A 21039-nucleotide genomic window follows, 5' to 3' on the forward strand; every position below is an offset into this window, starting at 1 on the left:
ATTAGCACGATTTTAGTCTACTAAACTACAACTTAAAGTAAAACAATTCAGATGACTTAAACTAAAATGGCATTTTAGTCAAAAGATGAGGACTAAAACGAAATTGAAATTTGATGTAAAAATTAACACTGCGCTACCACATAAGAATAAGTTGGGAGCAACTTCTAAGCTGCTGGAAGAAAAAAAAAAATTAAGAAAAAGGATTTTCTCAATATTTAATGTTGGTAATATATTCAGGTAATATGTGCAATGGCATTACAGCCAACAGTTCACAGTTTTTTTTGTTTTTTTTTTTTTATTATAATGTTGCACTTCTGTTTTTTAAAAGGCAATATTTTTGTTTATGAAACTTATTTTATTTATAAAGACGTTTATACAACGGCTAAACAACGTTTACACAATCACAAATGGCTAAGAGCCCATTCACACTAGCACGACTTGTGTAGCCCCAGGTCGCTTGACATAACAAAAGCAATGTTAATCAATCAGTGCCGTCTTAATCGGCACTACTGAAGTCGCTCCGACTTCAGAAAAGGGTCCTGTACTATTTTGAGGCGACCTTTGATCCGACTTCTCCCATATACTTCAATGGGAGTCACCTCCTTATCTTAATTGAAGCGACTTGTTATCAGAATTTCCAGGAAGAAGAAAGAAATTAGCCAGGCATTCCCCACATTGCAGCCATGCCTATATGGTATACAGTAATCCCCCGCTCCATCGCGGTTCAGTTTTTGCGGTCCCGGTAATTCACATTTTTTTTTGTAATGTTATTTTACTATATAAATCATTAAAAATTAGATATTTTTGTGTTTTCCATAGCTCTTGCTCTGTCTCTTAGTATCCTTTATGTGCTTAAATTAGTTTCTATTGTTTTTAAAGTGTGTTTAAAGACCTTAAAATGCTTTTACACGTACAGTGACAGTAAAAAAAAATCATGCCTACAATGCATTTTAATAGGGTTTTTCTATTTCGCGGAATTTCACTTTTCGCAGCTGGGTCCGAAACGTAACCCCCACAATGGAGGGGGTTTACTGTATATATATATAAAATATATATATATATGTAATGGTATATATATTCCATTATCTCTGCTTGGTCTGTGTGAGTGGCACTGGTGGACACAGATAAGTGGCACTGGTGGACACTGATTCATGGCACTGATACGTGGCACTGGTGGACACTGATTCGTGGCACTGATACGTGGCACTGGTGGACACTGATTCGTGGCACTGATACGTGGCACTGGTGGACACTGATTCCTGGCACTGGTGGACACTGATACGTGGCACTGGTGGACACTGATACGTGGCACTGATACGTGGCACTGGTGGACACTGATTCGTGGCACTGGTGCACACTGATATGTGGCACTGGTGGACACTGATATGTGGCACTGGTGGACACTGATATGTGGCACTGATACGTGACACCGGTGGACACTGATTCGTGGCACTGGTGGACACTGATTCGTGGCACTGGTGGGCAGTGGCACTGGTGGACAGTGGCACTGGTGGACAGTGATACGTGCCACTGGTGGGCAGTGGCACTGGTGGACACATACATGGCACTGGTGGGCAGTGGCACTGGTGGACACTGATACGTGGCACTGGTGGGCAATGAGGAAATGAGTAAAAAAAAAAAAAAGCAGAAAAGGGGAATTAGGTCACAACACATCATATTCTGATTGGCCAAATACAAAGTCGTCTGTCATATAAGTCGCACAAAATAATTCACAAGTCGCTGTAAAAAGTCGCTCCGACATGGGGCGACTTATGGTCGCGGCAGTGTGAACCGGCTCTAAATCTTTATCTGTAGTGCATGTTCAAACCTTAAAGTGTTCCTAAACCCAGGACCCTGCATTTACTATATCTGGTCTCCCGCAGTACACAAAACTTATAAAATGCAATTATTTTAGTAAATATAAACTGCTAAATACCCTTTTCTCATCAGCACTATGCAGCAGTCTTGTGACTTCTATCAGTGTCTGGTTAAAGCTTGTAGGAGGCATTTTCATTCTCCTCTGACTGTCCTATAGGACTGCAGGATCCCTGACCCTCTGTCTGGACACTGCTGATTGGCCCTGTGCTGATCACATGCACTCTCCCAGAAAAAAAAAAAAAAACATCTCTATCAACACACACCAAAGCAAGCATGTGCAGCTTATCCCCTAGTCTCTGTTCCATCAGGAGATGGTTTGGGGAATGTGGAAGAAGGGGAGGAAAAGAGAAGACAGAATCAAACTGCCTTTTAAACAATGCAGAGGATTAACCCATTAGGTTCAACAGTGAGTATAACAAGAATGCTTTACTGCATATACAGTAGGGGTGCTGAAATGAATCATCGCATGGATGCATCGCGATTCAGCCTTCAGCGATTCTACATAGATGCAGAGACCAGCTGACGTCACCTCGGCGTGCCCTGCCTCTCCTGACGTCACCCCAGCGCTCCCCTATCAAAGTCCTTCTGTCCCCCTCCCTCTCCCTGCACATCACTCAGTCACTCGGGCGGGAAGAGGTTTGGATGATCAGCAGGGGAGGGGAGGGGACGGGGCCGAGGACTGCCAGGGGGCAGAGTCCTCCGACATCTTTGGAAGGTGAAAAGAAGAATCAGAAACTCTGTATGACATTGCGTACGGGGCGGGTTTGGACGGTCTGGAGTCAGGAAGAGGGCGGAGTCTGTGGCCGGTAATAGAGAAGAGCGAAGTTGGTGTCCAGTGATGATGGGGCCCTGTACTCATCACACTGATCGTGCTCTGCCTGATGGTGAGTCACCTCTTCACGCAGCCTGACTGCCTCATGTGTGTGAGAGGACCTACTGCCAGGGGGACACCGACCTCCCTACACAGTCTGTATACTACACTGTGAAGGCACTTTACTCAAGGAACCAAAGCATCTTTAATTTACACTCCCCGCGACCCCACCAGTATACTGTAACCCCTCCCTCCTACACACACCTGTATACTTACTGTACACCCCTCCCCTACACACGCCTGTATACTGTACAAGCCTCCCCCCCCTACACACACCTGTATACTGTACACCACTCCCCCTCCCCATCTCTATACTGAACACCGCCCCCCCCCCACACACACACACCTGTATACTGTACAACCCTCCCCACACGCTGTACACCTCCCCCCACCTGTATACTGTACACTCCACTCCTTTCACACACACCTGTATACTATACACCCCCTCCACCCCACACACACCTGTATACTATACAACCCTCCCCCACCCACCTGTATACTGTACACCCCACTCCTTTCACACACCTGTATACTATACATATACACCCCCTCCCCCACCCACCTGTATACTGTACACCCCACTCCCCCCACACCTGCCTCTCTTGATATCCTGGACGCCACCTCTCCTCCCATGTCTGCCTCGCCACCATCCGCCGGGCATCTTCCATGCCCCCATAAAAATATGAACAGTAAACGTCATGCATCGCGGAATCAAATCGTTAACAGGATAATCGTAATTAAAATGAATCGCGAGACTAGTAAAGAGGGGCACCTCTAATATACAGACTGATTTTACTGCTATAAACAAATAAACGTTATTTCAATTTTTTTACTCCAGGGAGTATATAACAGGTTTTGAAATTCTAGAGAAATGTTTAAATAATGCATTACAATTTAACTAAATCTATTAGATTTTAGTCGATTAAAATGTATTGGAGATTTCAGTCGACTAGAATAGGACTAAAAAAATTGAGCTGACTAAAACTGCATTTTAGTCAAAAGTCTATGACTAAAACTAAATCGAAATTTGACATCAAAATTAACACTGACACATACCGCTTTGAATATGCTGGTAGACTGCATATTCAGTAATGGTATGACAAATTAAAAAAAAAAAAAAAAAAACACGATTACTATTTACTTTATAGTTCCAAAAAGGCCTCATCTGAGCTTCAGGTTAAATCGGTTCATAAAAATACTCCACAAATGAGGTACTTCAGAATATAGAAATCTAAATCAAAGCCCAACTCTGAGCACAAGAAAAGGAAAAATATCCCACACTGCAAGGGTGAAACGCTAATTTTCGTCAAGGAATAGAGAATACTTTAGGGTCCCTTCACATGACCGCTCCGATCAGATCCGCCTGTCAGTTTTTTAGGCGGATCTGATCGGATGCTCCATGCATCCCTATGGGGCAGCGGAGACATGTCCGCTGACATCCGCATCCGATCCTGTCCGTGAAATACGGACGGATGGAAACCCTATTTTCCATCCGTCCAGGGGATCAGATCGGGTGAGAGGGGACAGGCGGTCCACTTTAATACGATTTCCCCATAGAGATGCCTGGGGCTCTGACACCTCCCTCTCCGCTCACAGAGTGGAGAGGGAGCTGTCACCTTCCTGCTCACCGTGGAACTGTGTTTACGATCCCCTGCTAAGCAGCTCGGATCCGCCTACGGAGGTGGACCGTCTGAAAGGACCCTTACTCCTTGCACAAGCAGGATCTCTCCAGCGATGCGACTGGTTCCATGAAGCCTCTACTCTAAGGTGCTTCCAAACCCAGTTGCAATCCTGCCTCCTCCACGTACAGTGCAGGGATAAAATGATAATATAAGGTCTCTCTCTTTGTTATTTAAAAAAAAAAAAAAAAAGTTTTACTTACTTGCTCTGTGCAGTTGTTTTGCACAGAGGAGCCTGGATCCTCCTCTTCTGGGGTCCCTTATCGGTGCTCCTGGCCCCTCCCCCCTGCTGAATGCCCCAACAGCAAGCAGCTTGCTATGGGGGCACCCAAGCCGAGCCGCAGCTCCCTGTGTCCATTCAGACATGGAGCCGCGGCTAGGCCCCCACCCTCTCTCTCTCTCCTCATTGGCTCACTGAGTTTGATTGACAGCAGCGGAAGCCAATGGCGCTGGCTGCTGCCAATTAGGAGGGAGATTCCCATACAGCCGAGTCTCTCATGCAACATCGCTGGAACGAGATGATGCTCAGGTAAGTATTAGGGGGAGGTTTTTTTTTATCCTAATGTATATAAAGTGTTAAAATTTAAAAAAAAAACCTTCTGCCTTTACAACCACTTTAATAGCCCTGCACAGTATATAACACTGAAGAACCACATACAGCATGGAGTACCAGAGAAAGACAAGAGCGGGGGTAAGATAATGCAGCCCTCTTACCTCCCCCTAAAATGGACAAGCATTGTGGTTGTTAAGGCATTTTGGGCTCTTTCACACGGGCGATCCGATCAGATCCGCCTGTCAGTTTTTTAGGCGGATCTGATCGGATCCTCCATGCAGCTCTATGGGGCAGCGGGTGTCAGCGGAGACACCTCCGCTGACACCCGCTGCCATCCGCATCCGATCCTGTGCTGAAATCTGGACGGATGGAAACTCTATTTTTCCATCCGTTCAGTAATCGGAACGGATCTGATGAGGGAGGACATGCGGTCCGCTCTCATCCGATCCCCCATAGAGGGCAGCGGGGGCTGAGACACCTCCCTCTCCGCTCTGCAAGCGGAGACGGAGCTGTCATCCGCCCGGCTCAGCGGGGATCGCGGATCGATCCCCGCTGAGCAACACGGATCCGCCTACGGAGGCGGACCGTGTGAAAGAGCCCTTAAAAACATCATCTTTCACATTATACTTTACAGTTTTGGGCTAACTTTAAAGTTTTGTTTTTTTTTTTAATTCATTTAAGTGTGTTTTTTCCCAAAAAATTGCGTTTGAAAGACCGCTGCGCAAATAAGGTGTGACAAAATATTTCAATGATCGCCATTTTATTCTCTAGGGTCTCTGCTCATATATATATATATATATATATATATATAAAATGTTTGGGAGTTCTAAGTAATTTTCTAGCAAAAACAAAAATACAGATTTTAACTTGTAAGCAACAAGTGTAAGAAAATGGCTTTATAGTCTTTAAGAGATTAAACTGACCCCATTTACAGATGGAAGTTCATTCCTTTGATCTAAAAGAAGGAAATGATACATTGTAAAACATTGTGTTTACAATTATCTCCCAGCCTTGGCAATGTTGCTAAACATTTGCCAGAGGTTTTTTTTTTTTGACAGCTGTGAGTGAGCAGAGAAGGGCTCTGTATGAATCAAGGAAATGCCGTTTTAAGATCGTGAGGGCGGGGGCTGAATCGAGATCACGATTTTTTTTTAACGATCAAACGTGCAGCTCTAATGTCTATACTACCTGCTCCGTGCAAAAGAATTACACAGGGTGGCCTTTCTTGCTGATGCCCCCAATAGGAAACAGACTCCCATGTGGGCACCCTTGCGGGCACACTTCCGAGCCCCGTTGCTGTGTCCATTGACATACACAGCAGGACTAGAACCCACCCCCCATTACTGGAGTCAAATGATAGGAGCAGGAGCCAACCCGCTGATATCAATCTGCCCAATGAGGGGGGAGACAAATGTGAGAGCTGCTGGTCTTGTGCTTGTTGCTGGATTGGGCTCAGGTAAGAATAAGGGGGGGGGGGGCTGGCAGGATACTGCAGCAGTAAAGGCTTTTTTTTTTTTCTTACCTTAATGTAGAGCTTGATTCAACCCCCCCATCTTAAATCGGCATTTCCTTGATTCATACTTTAGAACCACTTTAATCCTTGCAGTGGGGATTGTGATTGTGACAGGTTGTTTTTTTTTTTTTGTTTTTTTTTTTTAATTACTGGCCAGAGTTGGGCTTTGATTGTTAAACCAGAATTCGTGGCCTGCTGTCTGTACACAAACAGCCAACAACAAACTAAAGCAGGTGTGTTACACATGAGGACTTCTGGATCTCATTTTGCTTCCCTGCAAGATCCAAACATACTTTTAAATAACTTAAAATACTAAAAATATTTTGCACACAAGATACTAAAATCATAATGTGGCATGCCTCATCATGATGTTTACACAGCATTAAAATGATAGTGTGTTAAAAAGTATACAAATACTGACCGTAACACAGCAATTTACTTGCAAATGCAACCATTTTAAATTGCAAAACTGATCAAGAGAACTTGCTGCCATATAAAATGTATAAATTTCTAGTGGTAGCTTGCCTTGATCCTTTGATTAATTTTGCAGTATAAAACTAGTTGAAACTCCTAGAAAACTATTGTGTGTGGCCAGAATAAGACTTCTCTGAAGAAATTTGTTACATTTATTCTGCAGATTAGCATATTGTGAGCATGTGTGTAATTGACACTAGATTCAGTTTGCCTTTAGCAAGCACAATGAACAGTATTATGCTCTATATACTACACTGGCTAAACACATACAAATTAAAACTGTTTTTATAACACTGAACAGTAGCATGCAGAGGATTTGCATGTATCAGTAGACTGTGCAGGGCCTTGAGACTAAATACTATACTGATAAACATAGCAACATATGCCAATTTAGGCACTTGCAAAACACTGTACTATTTCTGCCTACAGATTTGTCTTGTGCTTCAAGCTGCCCTCCCTTTAACCATCTCACCACTCAAAATGTTGGTTTCTGGAGTGGTTATTTTTAGAGCTGGGCTTTTGGTACTGAAAAGAAGTAAAAGTGAAAAAAGATTTTTTACTAACTTGCTGAAGGCTAATATTTATCACTTTCCAATCTTTGCCATGCTTGACTTCTCTATTTCCTAACCTTAAAATGTAAACCTTAACTCCAAGAAATATTGTCTAAATACAAGAAAACGTGTATTCTTACATGGTCTGTGCAGTAATCCAGTGTGAAACTTAAGCCCCGTACACACGCATCGATTATTGGCCGGGAATTTTCGGCCAACGTCCGATCTGCCGATTTTCGGCTTGTTAGTATGATGCTTCCGAAAACCAACTCCGACTTTTCGGCCGGCTATAAAATTTTTGTTGGCCGTCAACACAACAGCCGATTTTCCGTCAGTCAGTACAGATTTCAACAGGGAAAAAACTGATGAGCAAGTCTGGGCATGCTCAGTGAAGAAAAAACACAAAGAAAACAAACCAGCACATGACATCACTTCTGAAGTAGAATTTTGTTGGCCGAGAAAATTTGTGTGCAGTCTAGGCACATTCCAACCAACAAAACACAACTTGGACAAAAGTCGGACGATCGGTCGGCCGATAATCGTTGCGTGTGTAGGAGCTTCCTGTAATAAAGGCAGTTCCCTGCTGCTGCAGTGACTGGTCTTGTCTCCGCCCCCTCCTGTAGTTAACTGCAGGCAGCCTGTAGTAGGGGGGGATGCCACAACTCTGATCTCTGAAAGCATAAAAGAAACAAGAGAAGGGCGCACCGACCTAGTACAATACCATAAAACGTTTATTGGGAATGGTTAAAAACCACAACAAACATTACACTCACAAAAGTATGCTGTATATGAGCATAGAACAAAAGAATTCCTTCGGCTATCCAGAGACCTCAGGACCATACTCCTTAATAGTGACAAGCGAACTTGAAAATGTCCATATAGATAGGGCTAACGCGTTTCCCGGATAGCTCTGAGGAAGAGGGTCCTCCCTTGAAACGCGTTAGCCCCATCTTTATGGACATTTTCAAGTTCGCTTGTCACTATTAAGGAATATGGTCCTGAGGTCTCTGGATAGCCGAAGGAATTCTTTGGTTCTATGCTGCACACTTTTGTGAGGATAATGTATGTTGTGGTTTTTAACCATTCCCAACAAATGTTTTATGGTATTGTACTAGGTCGGTGCTCCCTTCTCGTTTTTTTATGCTTTCAGTTTGTGTGGATACCCATCATCCTGAGAGGGAAGCAAGACATTAGATGCCAACTATTTAGCCACCACCTCTTTGGTTTTCTCGCAACATTTGAGCGCAGGAGATATATTTTTTGTCAACTCTGATCTCTGCACAGACTATGTGCATCACAGTAATATGTCACTGTTACTTTTACAAGGTAAAGCTGGCCTTCCAAAGGCATTTCTTGCTCACAAAGTATACTAATGTTTTCATATTTAAAATGAAGGCTTCAGTACTCAACGGGGTTTATATTAGAGTGATAGGCATGAAGCAAATGTGGCAAATGAAGCCAGAACTCCTGAGCTGCATACATCCGCAGCCCCAGACTGACCATTTCTACCTGACCAACCATTTAGAGCAGTGGTTCTCAACTCCAGGCCTCGGGACCCACCAACAGGCCAGGTTTGGAAGATAATTGAAATACATCACAGGTGATATATTTTGCTGCTCAACGATTGCGGTATTCTAGTCTGCATCTCCCCAAGGTAATACTTAAAATCTGGCCTGTTAGTGGGTCCTGAGGACCAGAGTTGAGAACCACTGAATTAGAGGCTGAGTTGAGAACCACTGATTTAGAGGCTGTATGAACACTTCTTCTGGATAAGGACAGCCACAAACCGAGATCTGAAGCCAGACTGAGTCTGGAGTGGGCTTTAGACAAACAAGAAAAACTTTATGGGCACAGCTTACAACTGAACCCAGAATATGGCTGTAAAGAAGCATGATCCATGCCAGGGTTAGTCATGCTTTCAGTGTCAGAAATTGTCAAGCATGTTTGCCGCCTCAGCCAACACCACATGCTTTTTCATGACACATTGGCAGTCGTTTTCTAATAACCCAATTATCATTCGTGAAGCTCGCAATGTTATGTACAGCTGGCCTACAAATTATCTAAAGTTCTATCCTTTTTTTTTTTTCATTATTACATCACCTATAAAATATGGACACATACATTAAAATAGCTATTATTTGGTGAAAGTAAAAAGTTTCCCATTCTCCTGTTCTGTGAAAGTGCCTTTCAGTATCCCTGGTCTGTACTGCTAACATGTTTGTCTTTAAAGCGGAACTTCACTTTCTCAATCAACATTGACTATTTTTAGAGCCCATTCACATTAGCGCGACTTGTCAGCCTGACAAGTCGCGCTCGGTCGCGGTCCATTGAGTAGTACAGGACCCGTTCTAATAGGAGCGACACAAGTTGCTCCGACTTAGAAAAAGGGTCCTGTACTACTTTGGGGCGGCCTGCATAGACTTCCATTATGTGAAGTCTCTGCAAGTAGCGCCGAAGTCGCCGTGCACGCGACTTCACAGGTCGCCCCCCAAAGTCGTGTCGCGCTAGTCTGAATGGGCTCTAAATCCTTATGCTGCTAGCATTAGTAAATAGATACGTTTGCTCGTTTTAACTTTTTTTTTTTTTTTTTTTTGCATTTCTTGGTATTGTCTGGTTTTCATGCCTAGGCAAATGATTTCCTACATCCCAGGAGTCTTTGGGAAAGGAAGAGGGGTTTTCTCAGCTGGGCATACCTTCCTGCATGCATGCATGAGCTAAGGGCATATGGATTCCAGGAAGTAAAAGCTACCTTAATCGTCTGCCCTTACTCAAGGTGGCCCCTGGCCAGAAGAGAAAGAGAATGCTTTTCAATGTAATTTCTTAGCAAAAAAGCAGAGACATGGATGGGGGAGTTTGCTTTGAATAATAAAAATGGATTAAACAGGGATTTTGGTTTGTGGTGCTCAGATGCAGTGTAGTTTCACTTTAAAAATTCAGTTTTTTATAGTACTTTCAATACAGTAAAATCTGAGCTTTAGTAAACACAAAGCCTTCAAATAGATAAACGCATGCAGGTTCACAAATTGCATATTTTTCAACAATTACATTTACGGGAACCTGCAGGAGGACCTGTGCTCCCCTTAATGTTACGCAGTACAAGTCGGTAATGGGATATACAAAACATACTTTCTCTTTAGATAAACATGTAAAGGTATTTTTTTTTGTCCTTTGAAATACATGAGCACCTCGTTTTTTTGGCCTTTGTGGTGCATTAGCAGTCTATTCATGAAGGAAAGGCTTCCTTAATAACAAACATTAAAGCACTTCAACAGATCACTTAAAGTGGATGTAAATTTTAAAGTTTTTTTTTTACCCTGATAAGGGTAAAAAAAAAAAAAAACTTTAATGTGCAGCCCCCCCAAAAAAAATACTTACCTGAGCTAGAGGTCTATCCTGCCCTAGAGCAAGATCACTGCTGTCTCTCTCTTCACTAGATCAGACACAGAAGCAGGAGCCACTGGCTCCTGCTGCGGTAAATCACAACCTGTGAGGAGGGATCTGGCCCCACTTCGTGTCTATGGACACACATAGGTGGCTCAGGAGCGAGCCTGCATGCGGGACCCCAAAGCAAGCAGCTTTCTATGGTGCACTCAGAGGGGGGGGAAGAGCGCCAGCAGGGAACCCAAGCAGGGGAAGATCCGGCTGCTCTGTGCAATACTATTACACGGAGCAGGTGGGTATAACATGGTTATTAAAAAATGAAAAAAATACCTGAACCTTTACACTCATTTTAAGTGTAAATCCACCTTAAAAGTTTTTTTTGTTTTTTTTTTTTAAACCCTCATTTTCTTGGGTTGTGTGTATACATCCTGGGGGCACATACTGCCCCATGCGCACTGGATGATTAGTCCCGTGGCTTACAGCTTTGGCATTCAGTTGTAGCAGAAGGCACAGGAGCACTGTGCAGGTGCAGCAGTCTCTCAGATTTTGGCTGGCTCCTGGCAGCAGAGCCATATGGTGCACCTGTACTCTCTGAAGGCAGCTGAACGCCTGAGCCCCATGGACTGTGCTTGGGGCCTAAGGGAGAAACAAATTCTGCATAGTGTAGCTATGTTGTACATACAATATTATTTGCAATTTCTAACCCTACAGAGCAACACAAGCCCTTTCCCACCAGCTGCTAAACTGTCTGCATTTCAGTATGGTATCAAAGAGTGTAGGAGAGATTAGACTGCATGCAAAATCAAGGTCTGCCTGAAGAATGTACTCGGTATTAGCTTGGCTAGATTTTTTTCACAAGGGGAAATTGAGAGGTTTACCTAATGGCAAGCTCTACAAGGAATACTTGCCCCCTCATCACCACACTACATTTTCCTGTACTCTTTGCCAAGGCAGGGGTAAGCATGCATTCCCTTGAGCAAGTGGTATCTTTGTGAAAGCTGTAACTGGTACAGGAATGTTAGGGAACTTCAGTAGCAGTTCAGAACTGGGGGGGGGGGGGGGGGCATGGTAAAGAGAATTAATCTCATTTTTGAGCATGCCTACAAAACTAACCTGAATCCATGCAAAATAAAAAGTATATAGTACAAATAGTAAAGTATAATCCAAAATATACTCCTTTCTTTTGGATGTACAAAAAAAAAATATATATATATATATTTGTGTGTGTCACATTGAGGAGACTTTTCTTCACTTCCTGTTAAAAAGAGGTCAGAGCAATGCTAGCCATGCACAGCTCAAATTGCATTCCTGCTCAGTCAGCCAAAATTCTAGCATAGGGTTGCCAACATACACTTCTATTTATGTTGAATGCCAATTTGAGCCGTGGATTGCACAAAACAAAAAAAATAAATAAAAATGACGGCTCCGATCGGGAGTTGCAGCACTAACCATGCGAGGTTAGTCCAGCGATCTCCCCCGTTGAGTTGTTGCGTTCTGAACGGGATAGGGGGCGCTGATCGGGAGTCCATCTGCTGGTTTTCCAGCATGCACGGCCGACTTCTGTCAGACATACACACACAGGCAGATTGTTGGCTGGTATTTTTTTTGTACCAGCAAATGTCTCCCACCATTCTGCCCATGTGTATAGGGCTTAAAGGAGACAATCAGGTGACTGTTGTCGGTTTTTGTTCTTTTTAGGTGACAAGTATCTACAGGTTCAAGATTAAACAGCAAAAGCGATGCTGGATCTACAGCATGAGTGTTATGTTCATGTGAAATAAACTCACTTGAATTAGGCTGACTCCACAATTTTGTTAGTTGAAGGTATATCTAAAGGAAATACAACAATGTAGTGCAAGGGCCTGCCTAATTGCATTAAATTTGAAAGTGTTTAGCTTTGACCTAATATTATAAGGTTTGGGGTAAATCTAAAAGAAAATTGTAGTCTGTAGCCAGCTTTACTTTTTTTTGTTTTTATGTGTTGCATTGATGTGCCTTCTTTTTCCATAGCAGACAGATGTGGTGTGAATAGGTTCACATCTATGCGTTTCGCTTTGGCCAGGTTTGTGCGGACATAGCAGCCTGCACGAATCACCCCCTTAGCAGAGCTGGGCTCAGTGCACCGATCGCCCCCATGGCAGAGCTGGGCTCATTGTACCGATCGCCCCCATGGCAGAGCTGGGCTCAGTGCACCGATCGCCCCCTTGGCAGAGCTGGGCTCAGTGCACCGATCGCCCCCTTGGCAGAGCTGGGCTCAGTGCACCGATCGCCCCCATGGCAGAGCTGGGCTCAGTGCACCGATCGCCCCCATGGCAGAGCTGGGCTCAGTGCACCGATCGCCCCTTGGCAGAGCTGGGCTCAGCGCACCGATCGCCCCCTTGGCAGAGCTGGGCGCAGCGCACCGATCGCCCCCATGGCAGAGCTGGGCTCAGTGCACGGATCACCCCCTTAGCAGAGCTGGGCTCAGTGCACGGATCGCCCCCTTAGCAGAGCTGGGCTCAGTGCACGGATCGCCCCCTTAGCAGAGCTGGGCTCAGTGCACGGATCGCCCCCTTAGCAGAGCTGGGCGCAGTGCACCGATCGCCCCCATGGCAGAGCTGGGCTCAGTGCACGGATCGCCCCCTTAGCAGAGCTGGGCTCAGTGCACGGATCGCCCCCTTAGCAGAGCTGGGCGCAGTGCACCGATCGCCCCCATGGCAGAGCTGGGCTCAGTGCACGGATCGCCCCCTTAGCAGAGCTGGGCTCAGTGCACGGATCGCCCCCTTAGCAGAGCTGGGCTCAGTGCACGGATCGCCCCCTTAGCAGAGCTGGGCTCAGTGCACGGATCGCCCCCTTGGCAGAGCTGGGCTCAGTGCACGGATCGCCCCCTTGGCAGAGCTGGGCTCAGTGCACGGATCGCCCCCTTGGCAGAGCTGGGCTCAGTGCACGGATCGCCCCCTTGGCAGAGCTGGGCTCAGTGCACGGATCGCCCCCTTGGCAGAGCTGGGCTCAGTGCACGGATCGCCCCCTTGGCAGAGCTGGGCTCAGTGCACGGATCGCCCCCTTAGCAGAGCTGGGCTCAGTGCACCCCCTTAGCAGAGCTGGGCTCAGTGCACCCCCTTAGCAGAGCTGGGCTCAGTGCACCCCCTTAGCAGAGCTGGGCTCAGTGCACCCCCTTAGCAGAGCTGGGCTCAGTGCACCCCCTTAGCAGAGCTGGGCTCAGTGCACCCCCTTAGCAGAGCTGGGCTCAGTGCACGGATCACCCCCTTAGCAGAGCTGGGCTCAGTGCACCCCCTTAGCAGAGCTGGGCTCAGTGCACCCCCTTAGCAGAGCTGGGCTCAGTGCACCCCCTTAGCAGAGCTGGGCTCAGTGCACCCCCTTAGCAGAGCTGGGCTCTGTGCACCGATCGCCCCCTTTGCAGAGCTGGGCTCTGTGCACCGATCGCCCCCTTTGCAGAGCTGGGCTCTGTGCACCGATCGCCCCCTTAGCAGAGCTGGGCTCTGTGCACCGATCGCCCCCTTAGCAGAGCTGGGCTCGGTGCATAGATCGCCCCCTTTGCAGAGCTGGGCTCAGTGCACGGATCACCCCCTTAGCAGAGCTGGGCTCTGTGCACCGATCGCCCCCTTGGCAGAGCTGGGCTCAGTGCACGGATCACCCACTTAGCAGAGCTGGGCTCAGTGCACGGATCATCCCCTTAGCAGAGATGGGCTCAGTGTAATCAGCACAGGCCTACACTGCAGCAGCCTGGGAGTAGAGTTAGTGGGCTGTAGAGAGGGGAGGCCCCGTCCTAGAGAAGAATGGCCGGGCCGGATGATGCGTAGACGGGAAGGAGGCAGCTCGGGCAGCACGGAGCCCAGGCCCCCCTCACCAAGGGCAGCGGCGCGCCCTCCGATGCACACACATACAGGCAGAGAAGAGAGCAGAAGACATGAGAATGTGGCATGTGCGGCTACAAACCTCGCTGTTAAAGGTTTTGACGGCCTCCATGTTGTCGGGTGATGTAGAAGCGCCGTGTTGTTTGGAGGAGGAGGTGGCGACGGCGCCTGTGGGGGGAGAGGAGGAGTGAGTAGGGGGGAGGAGGAGGAAGCGGAAGCTCAGGCCTCGTGACAAGGGGCTGCGGAGAAGTGCGGAGTACAGGAAGAGGGATGTTCTTTGACAGACCATAGAGACCAGGGCGTGTGCGCGCCTCTCTGGAACTACAAGCCCCGGCTAAAACCACTGAGCTAAGCGGTCCCGGCCGGGACTTGTAGTCTCCACATTGCCGCTCAATGCTCTGTTACAGAACGTCTGCACTGGCTGCGGCAGATACACCGCCTTCTCACACATGGCCTGGCAATCACGTGGTATCACACTCCCCGCCAGAAAGACAAAGGGCAGAGATTGATGAGTTTATAATAACACAGGTAGAACTGATATCCCCGCCAGGGGTGTGTCTGCTACACAGGGGAACGCCCCCTCAGTGTAAGGGCAATAAGAGAGCAGGGTGCAGAGAGGAAGTGATGTCACAGCAGGAGGAAGTGGGTGGAGTTTGTGCTTAAGTAGATAAGTTCACCCAATGCTTTCAAATTTAACTTAGAGAGGTTGTAAACCCTCTCTTATAACTTGTCCCTTTAATAAGGCTTACCTATAGGTAATGTAAATATCTCCTAAACTTGCACTGTTTAGGAGATATTTACTTTTAATGCAGCCGATGACATCATCGGCGCATGAGCTCTGAAGGAATGGCCACCCCTACACTTCCTTCAGATCCCAGTGCCGTGAACGGTGGCTCCCTCGTGCATGTGGGAGTGATGTAATCGTGCCTCCGGCCATTCAGAGGGCCGGAGGACGCAAAGCAGGACGGACATGTGTGATGTAAACACAGCCGTCTGTCATTCTCCCTGAAGTAATGACAGAGGCTCTGCGATCCTGCTACGTACTTCACTAGCCACGCCCCCTAACAGTTAGAATCGCGCCCCTAGGGACACACTTAACCCCTTGATCACCAATAAAGTTAACCCCTTCCCTGCCAGTGTCATTTTTAACAGTGCAAATTTATAGCACTGATTGCTGTAGTAATGTCACTGGTATCCCCAAAAATGTCAGTCAAGGGTCCGATCTGTCCACCACAATGTCGCAGTCCCGCAAAAAAAATTGCAGATCGCCGCCATTACTAGTTAAAAAAAAAAACAATAAAAATGACATAAATCTTTCCCGTAGTTAGTAAACGCAATAACTTTTGCGCAAACCAATCAAAATACACTTATTGCAATTTTTTACCAAAAATATGTTAAAAAAGAAAACAAATTGGCCTAAAATGTTAAAAGAATTAGATTTTTACATTTTTTTTGAGAATTTCATATAAAAAATGTAAAAATATTGTTATTTTTTCAAAATTGTTGCTCTTTTTTTGTTTATAGCGCAAAAAATAAAAATTGCACAGGTGATCAAATACCACCAAAATAAAGCTCTGTTTGTGGGAAAAAAAGGACATCAATTGGGTACAGCGTTGCACGACCGTGCAATTGTCCGTTAAAGTCACGCAGTGCCGAATCGCAAAATAGGGCCTGGTCATTGAGCAGCCAAATCCTCCGGGGCTTAAGTGGTTAAACGTGCACACACTTGTGGAATGGATACAAACTACAGTACCTAAAAATCTCCGTAGGCGATAAAAATGTTTTAACAGTTAACTGTTTAGAGTTACAAAAGAGGTCTTGTGCTAGAATTATTGCTCTCGCTCCAAAAATCGAGGCAATACCTCACATGTGTGGTTTCAATGCTGTTTACATTTACAGGCGCAACCTATATATGCGTTCGCTTCTACCCACGAGCACCTATTTATTGAATTTATTAATTTTTTACAATGTTCCTTTAATTTTTTATTTTTTTTTATCACTTATTGCTGTCATAAGCAATGTAAACATCCCTTATGACAGTAATAGGCAGTGACAGGTACTCTTTATGGAGGGATCAGGGGTCTATAAGACCCCCAACCTTTCCTCTGCACTTGAAAGTATTCAAAACACCAAGATTGGCGTTTTTGAATACTTTTGATTTTTGAAAACTGGCGCCATGGACTCCTGAGTCAACTGGAAGTTTTGTCATGACATCGCTTACGGGTTACTACATCTGAGACCCGTTTAAAGCCAATTCCGGCTTTGTTCAGGTCTCCAGCCAGCCGGCGGATGTGCTGGCTGGTCGCTTGATTCTCCTGGTGGGACAGGAGAGCCCAGGTGAGTGGCGGAAGGCAGCAGGGCATCTCCTTCCACTGCTTGTAATACATCCAAGCAGCTGCTTAGCCGCATCGGTTGGTATTACAAGAGAGCTGACCGTTGGGTCTAAAAAACAGGCCTAAGTTGCCTCCATCTGCACGCATCAATCCGGTACAACCACTTGAAGCCAAATGATGTACAGGTATGTGATTTGATGGCAAGTGGTTAATTCACTTTTGTTATTCTAAGCAATCTCCCCCATCCAGCCATGCCTCTATGCTATGTTTTGGTAGAAATCACTTTGAAAATCACTCCCTATTATTTCTGGTCGTAGCCATTTTGAGTAAGGGCAGATGATTCATGTGCCAATTACTTCTTACAATCCATGTGCCCTTAGCTTAAGCATGTAGTCAGCAGGGTGTGTTTAGCTGAGAAAACCCCTCCTCCCCTCCTGAAGACTCCTAGGATGAATGACATTGATTGCCTAAGCATGGAAACCAGGAAGTAACCCAAGACATGTAAAAAAAAATTAAAACTAGTAGATATGATAAATCTTCCTATCTACACTGAACAAAATTATATACGCAACACTTTTGTTTTTGCCCCCATTTTTCATGAGCTAAACTACTCAAAGATCTAAGACTTTTTCTGTGTACACAAAAGGCCTATTTCTCTCAAATATTGTTCACAAATCTGTCTAAACCTGTGTTAGTGAGCACTTCTCCTTTGCCAAGTTAATCCATCCACCTCACAGGTGTGGCATATCAAGATGCTGATTAGACAGCATGATTATTGTACAGGTGTGCCTTAGGCTGGCCGCAATAAAGGCCACTCTAAAATGTGCAGTTTTACTGTAATAGGGGGGGGGGGTCCGAAAACCAGTCAGTATCTGGTGTGACCGCCATTTGCCGCAAGGATCTGTACACAACTATCTCTAGGGTTTACAGAGAATGGATTGAAAAAGATAAAATATCCAGTAAGCAGCAATTCTGTGGACGAAAATGCCTTGTTGATGGTAGAGGGAAATAGACAGATTGGTTTGAGATGATAGAAAGGCAACAGTAACGTAAAAAAAACGGAATTTTTGTAAAATCTTACCTGTAAAATTCCTTTCTCTGAGTCCTCCGACAGTCGCCGCCTCTTCATATTCGTCACATATGGGGTATTAGACTTTGCTTTGCTCCGAAGGAGTAGCTAGGCAACAGAATATGTTAACAATAAAGCTTTAACATATCCCACCCTCAAGGGGTGGTCCCCTCAGTCAATACCCTCCTACTTCCTGCAACCATATCTCAGTTTTAGTGGAATAGCAGTAGAGTATACATTCAAACCCCAAAAGAGGGGCGGGGGCGGCGACTGTCGGAGGACTCAGAGAAAGGAATTTTACAGGTAAGATTTTACAAAAATTCCGTTTTCTCTTACGTCCTCCGACAGTCGCCGCCTCTTCATATTCGTCACATATGGGGACGTCCCAAAGCAGTGCAAACATGAGGGGTGGGAAACGCATCCGCGCCGAAAGGCAACGCAGTCTCCACATCAAAGAAAGGAACCTTACCAAAGGAAGGAAACCAGCTGGGCAACAGCAAAAATAAGTGCTCAACAGGAGCAACAACCCAGGAAAAGACAAAAAACCCAGGGGATACAAAAAACAATCCCAACAGCCAGGAGTCCCCAACAAGGGACCCTAGGGAACAGCCGCACTAAGAACCTTGCGGCCAAAGGAAGCATCCGCCGATGCCTGAACATCTACTTTGTAGAATTTTGTGAAAGTGTGCACGGTCGACCAAGTCGCCGCCTTACACACCTGGGCTACAGAAGCCCCATGACGGCAGGCCCAAGACGTACTCAGAGATCTAGTAGAGTGCGCCTTCACAGGCACAGGGGGAACCTTCCCCTGCAAGGCATAGGCCTGTTCAATGGTCTGCCTGATCCATTTGGCGATGGTAGAGGCCGAAGCCGCCATGCCCTTCCGAGGACCCTCTGGAAGAACAAACAAGGAGTCCGTCTTACGAAAAGACTCAGTCGATTTAAGGTAAACCCTTATCGCCCGAACAACATCCAGAGAGTGCAATCTCACCTCCTTTGGATGTTTAGGCTTCGTGCACAACGAAGGCAAAACAATATCCTCGTTAAGATGGAATTCCGAAACTCGTTTCGGCAGAAAAGAAGGATTAGGTCGCAAGACCACCTTATCCAAATGAACAACCAGGTACGGAGACTTGCAGGACAAAGCCGCCAGTTCCGACACTCTGCGAGCCGAAGTGATCGCCACCAAAAAGGCGACCTTTTTGGACAACATAGACAACGAGATCTCCCTGATCTGTTCAAAAGGAGCACGTTGTAACACAGATAGAACGAGATTCAAGTCCCAAGGGGGCAAAGGATCCCTCCTAGGAGGAACCAGATGCCGCACACCCTGAATAAAGGTGCCAACCAAGGAGTTGGAAGCCACGGGACGTTGAAACAGAACGGCCAGCGCAGACACCTGACCCTTTATCGTAGCCAGCGCCAAACGCTGATCGACACCCGTCTGAAGGAAAGACAGCACACGGGAAACCGAGTACGTGCGGGGTGAAAACCCCCTGGACTCACACCAGGCAAAATAGGCCTTCCAAGTACGGTAATAAACCTTCCCCGAGGAAGACTTCCTCGCGTTGATCAAAGTATGAACGACCTCTGGAGAGAGACCCTTCTCCTTCAGGACCTCGGTCTCAACAGCCAGGCCGTCAAAGCCAGCGACTGTAAAGCAGGATGGTAAATCGGTCCTTGAGACAGTAGATCGTCTCGAAGAGGCAGACGCCAAGGGGCGTCGACCGCCAGATTCACGAGGTCTGCGTACCAGGACCGGCGAGGCCAGTCCGGTGCCACAAGAATCACCGTGCTGCGTTCCGAGTGTAACCTGCGAAGGAACCTGGACAGCAACTGAATCGGTGGAAACGCGTACATCAGCCTGTACTGATGCCACGGGGCCACTAACGCGTCCGACGCGTCTGCCCGAGGGTCGCGCGTCCTTGCCACGAACCTCTTCACCTTGTAGTTGAGGCGAGACGCGAACAGGTCCACATCTGGAAGACCCCACTTCGCGCACAACATCTGGAAGACAGCCGGGTGGAGAGACCATTCCCCCTGATCCAGGGTCTGGCGACTCAGATAGTCCGCCTGCCAGTTCTCCACTCCCGGAATGTGAACCGCCGTTATCGCCGGGACATGAGTCTCGGCCCAAGATAGAATGTCGGCCACTTCTCGAGCCGCTCGGGCACTCCTGGTGCCCCCTTGGTGGTTGATGTAGGCCACCGCCGTGGCATTGTCCGTCTGCACCCGAACCGGGCAGCCCTGCAGCCGGTCCGTCCAGCGATGAAGACAGAGCCTTATCGCACGCAATTCCAGAATGTTGATCGGGAGGGAAGACTCCCCCTCCGACCAGGTCCCCTGGGCGGACAGAACGCCCAGAACACCACCCCAGCCCGACAGGCTGGCATCCGTGGTGATTACCGTCCACGAGATCGGACGAAACGACTTGCCCCCGGACACCAACGGGGACTGGAGCCACCACAGAAGGTTTTCCCTGGTGCGATGACTCAACGAGATCTGAAGATCCAGAGATTGAGGTCGCCCGTCCCACCTGGACAGGATCTCCGCTTGGAGACCCCGCGTGTGAAACTGCGCGAAAGGAATCGCCTCGAAGGCCGAGACCATCAATCCCAGACATCTCATACACGTCCGCAGAGACGAGTGCGGAACGTCCCTGAGGGACCCGACTTCCTCCTGAAGAGTCCTGAGTTTGTCTTCCGGCAGGAAGACCTTCGCCTGCACCGAGTCCAGTATCATTCCCAGATAGGGGAGACGAACCGACGGACTCAGTGTCGACTTTGGAACATTTATCGTCCAACCAAACTCCTGCAGAGTTTGCATTGTGACAGACAGGTCCTCCTCCAGACCCTGACTGGTCGCAGACCGAACCAGAATGTC

At 46.9% G+C, this 21039-nt stretch overlaps 1 protein-coding gene across 1 annotated transcript in view; it reads right to left on the reverse strand.

Annotated features, from left to right (window-relative positions):
- The window catches only part of SCAF8 (SR-related CTD associated factor 8), a gene marked incomplete at its 5' end in the record, with an annotated part of 194012 nt that extends 179146 nt beyond the window's left edge, over window positions 1-14866 (reverse strand). The window contains 1 exon segment of the mRNA XM_082249133.1: window positions 14837-14866. Within this exon segment, the coding sequence (XP_082105259.1) occupies window positions 14837-14866 (30 nt within the window).
- Between the last annotated feature and the right edge of the window lie 6173 nt (window positions 14867-21039).

The sequence above is a fragment of the Pelophylax lessonae genome, assembly GCF_965119305.1.
Source record: "Pelophylax lessonae genome assembly, chromosome: 3".
Classification (NCBI taxonomy): Eukaryota; Metazoa; Chordata; class Amphibia; order Anura; family Ranidae; genus Pelophylax; species Pelophylax lessonae.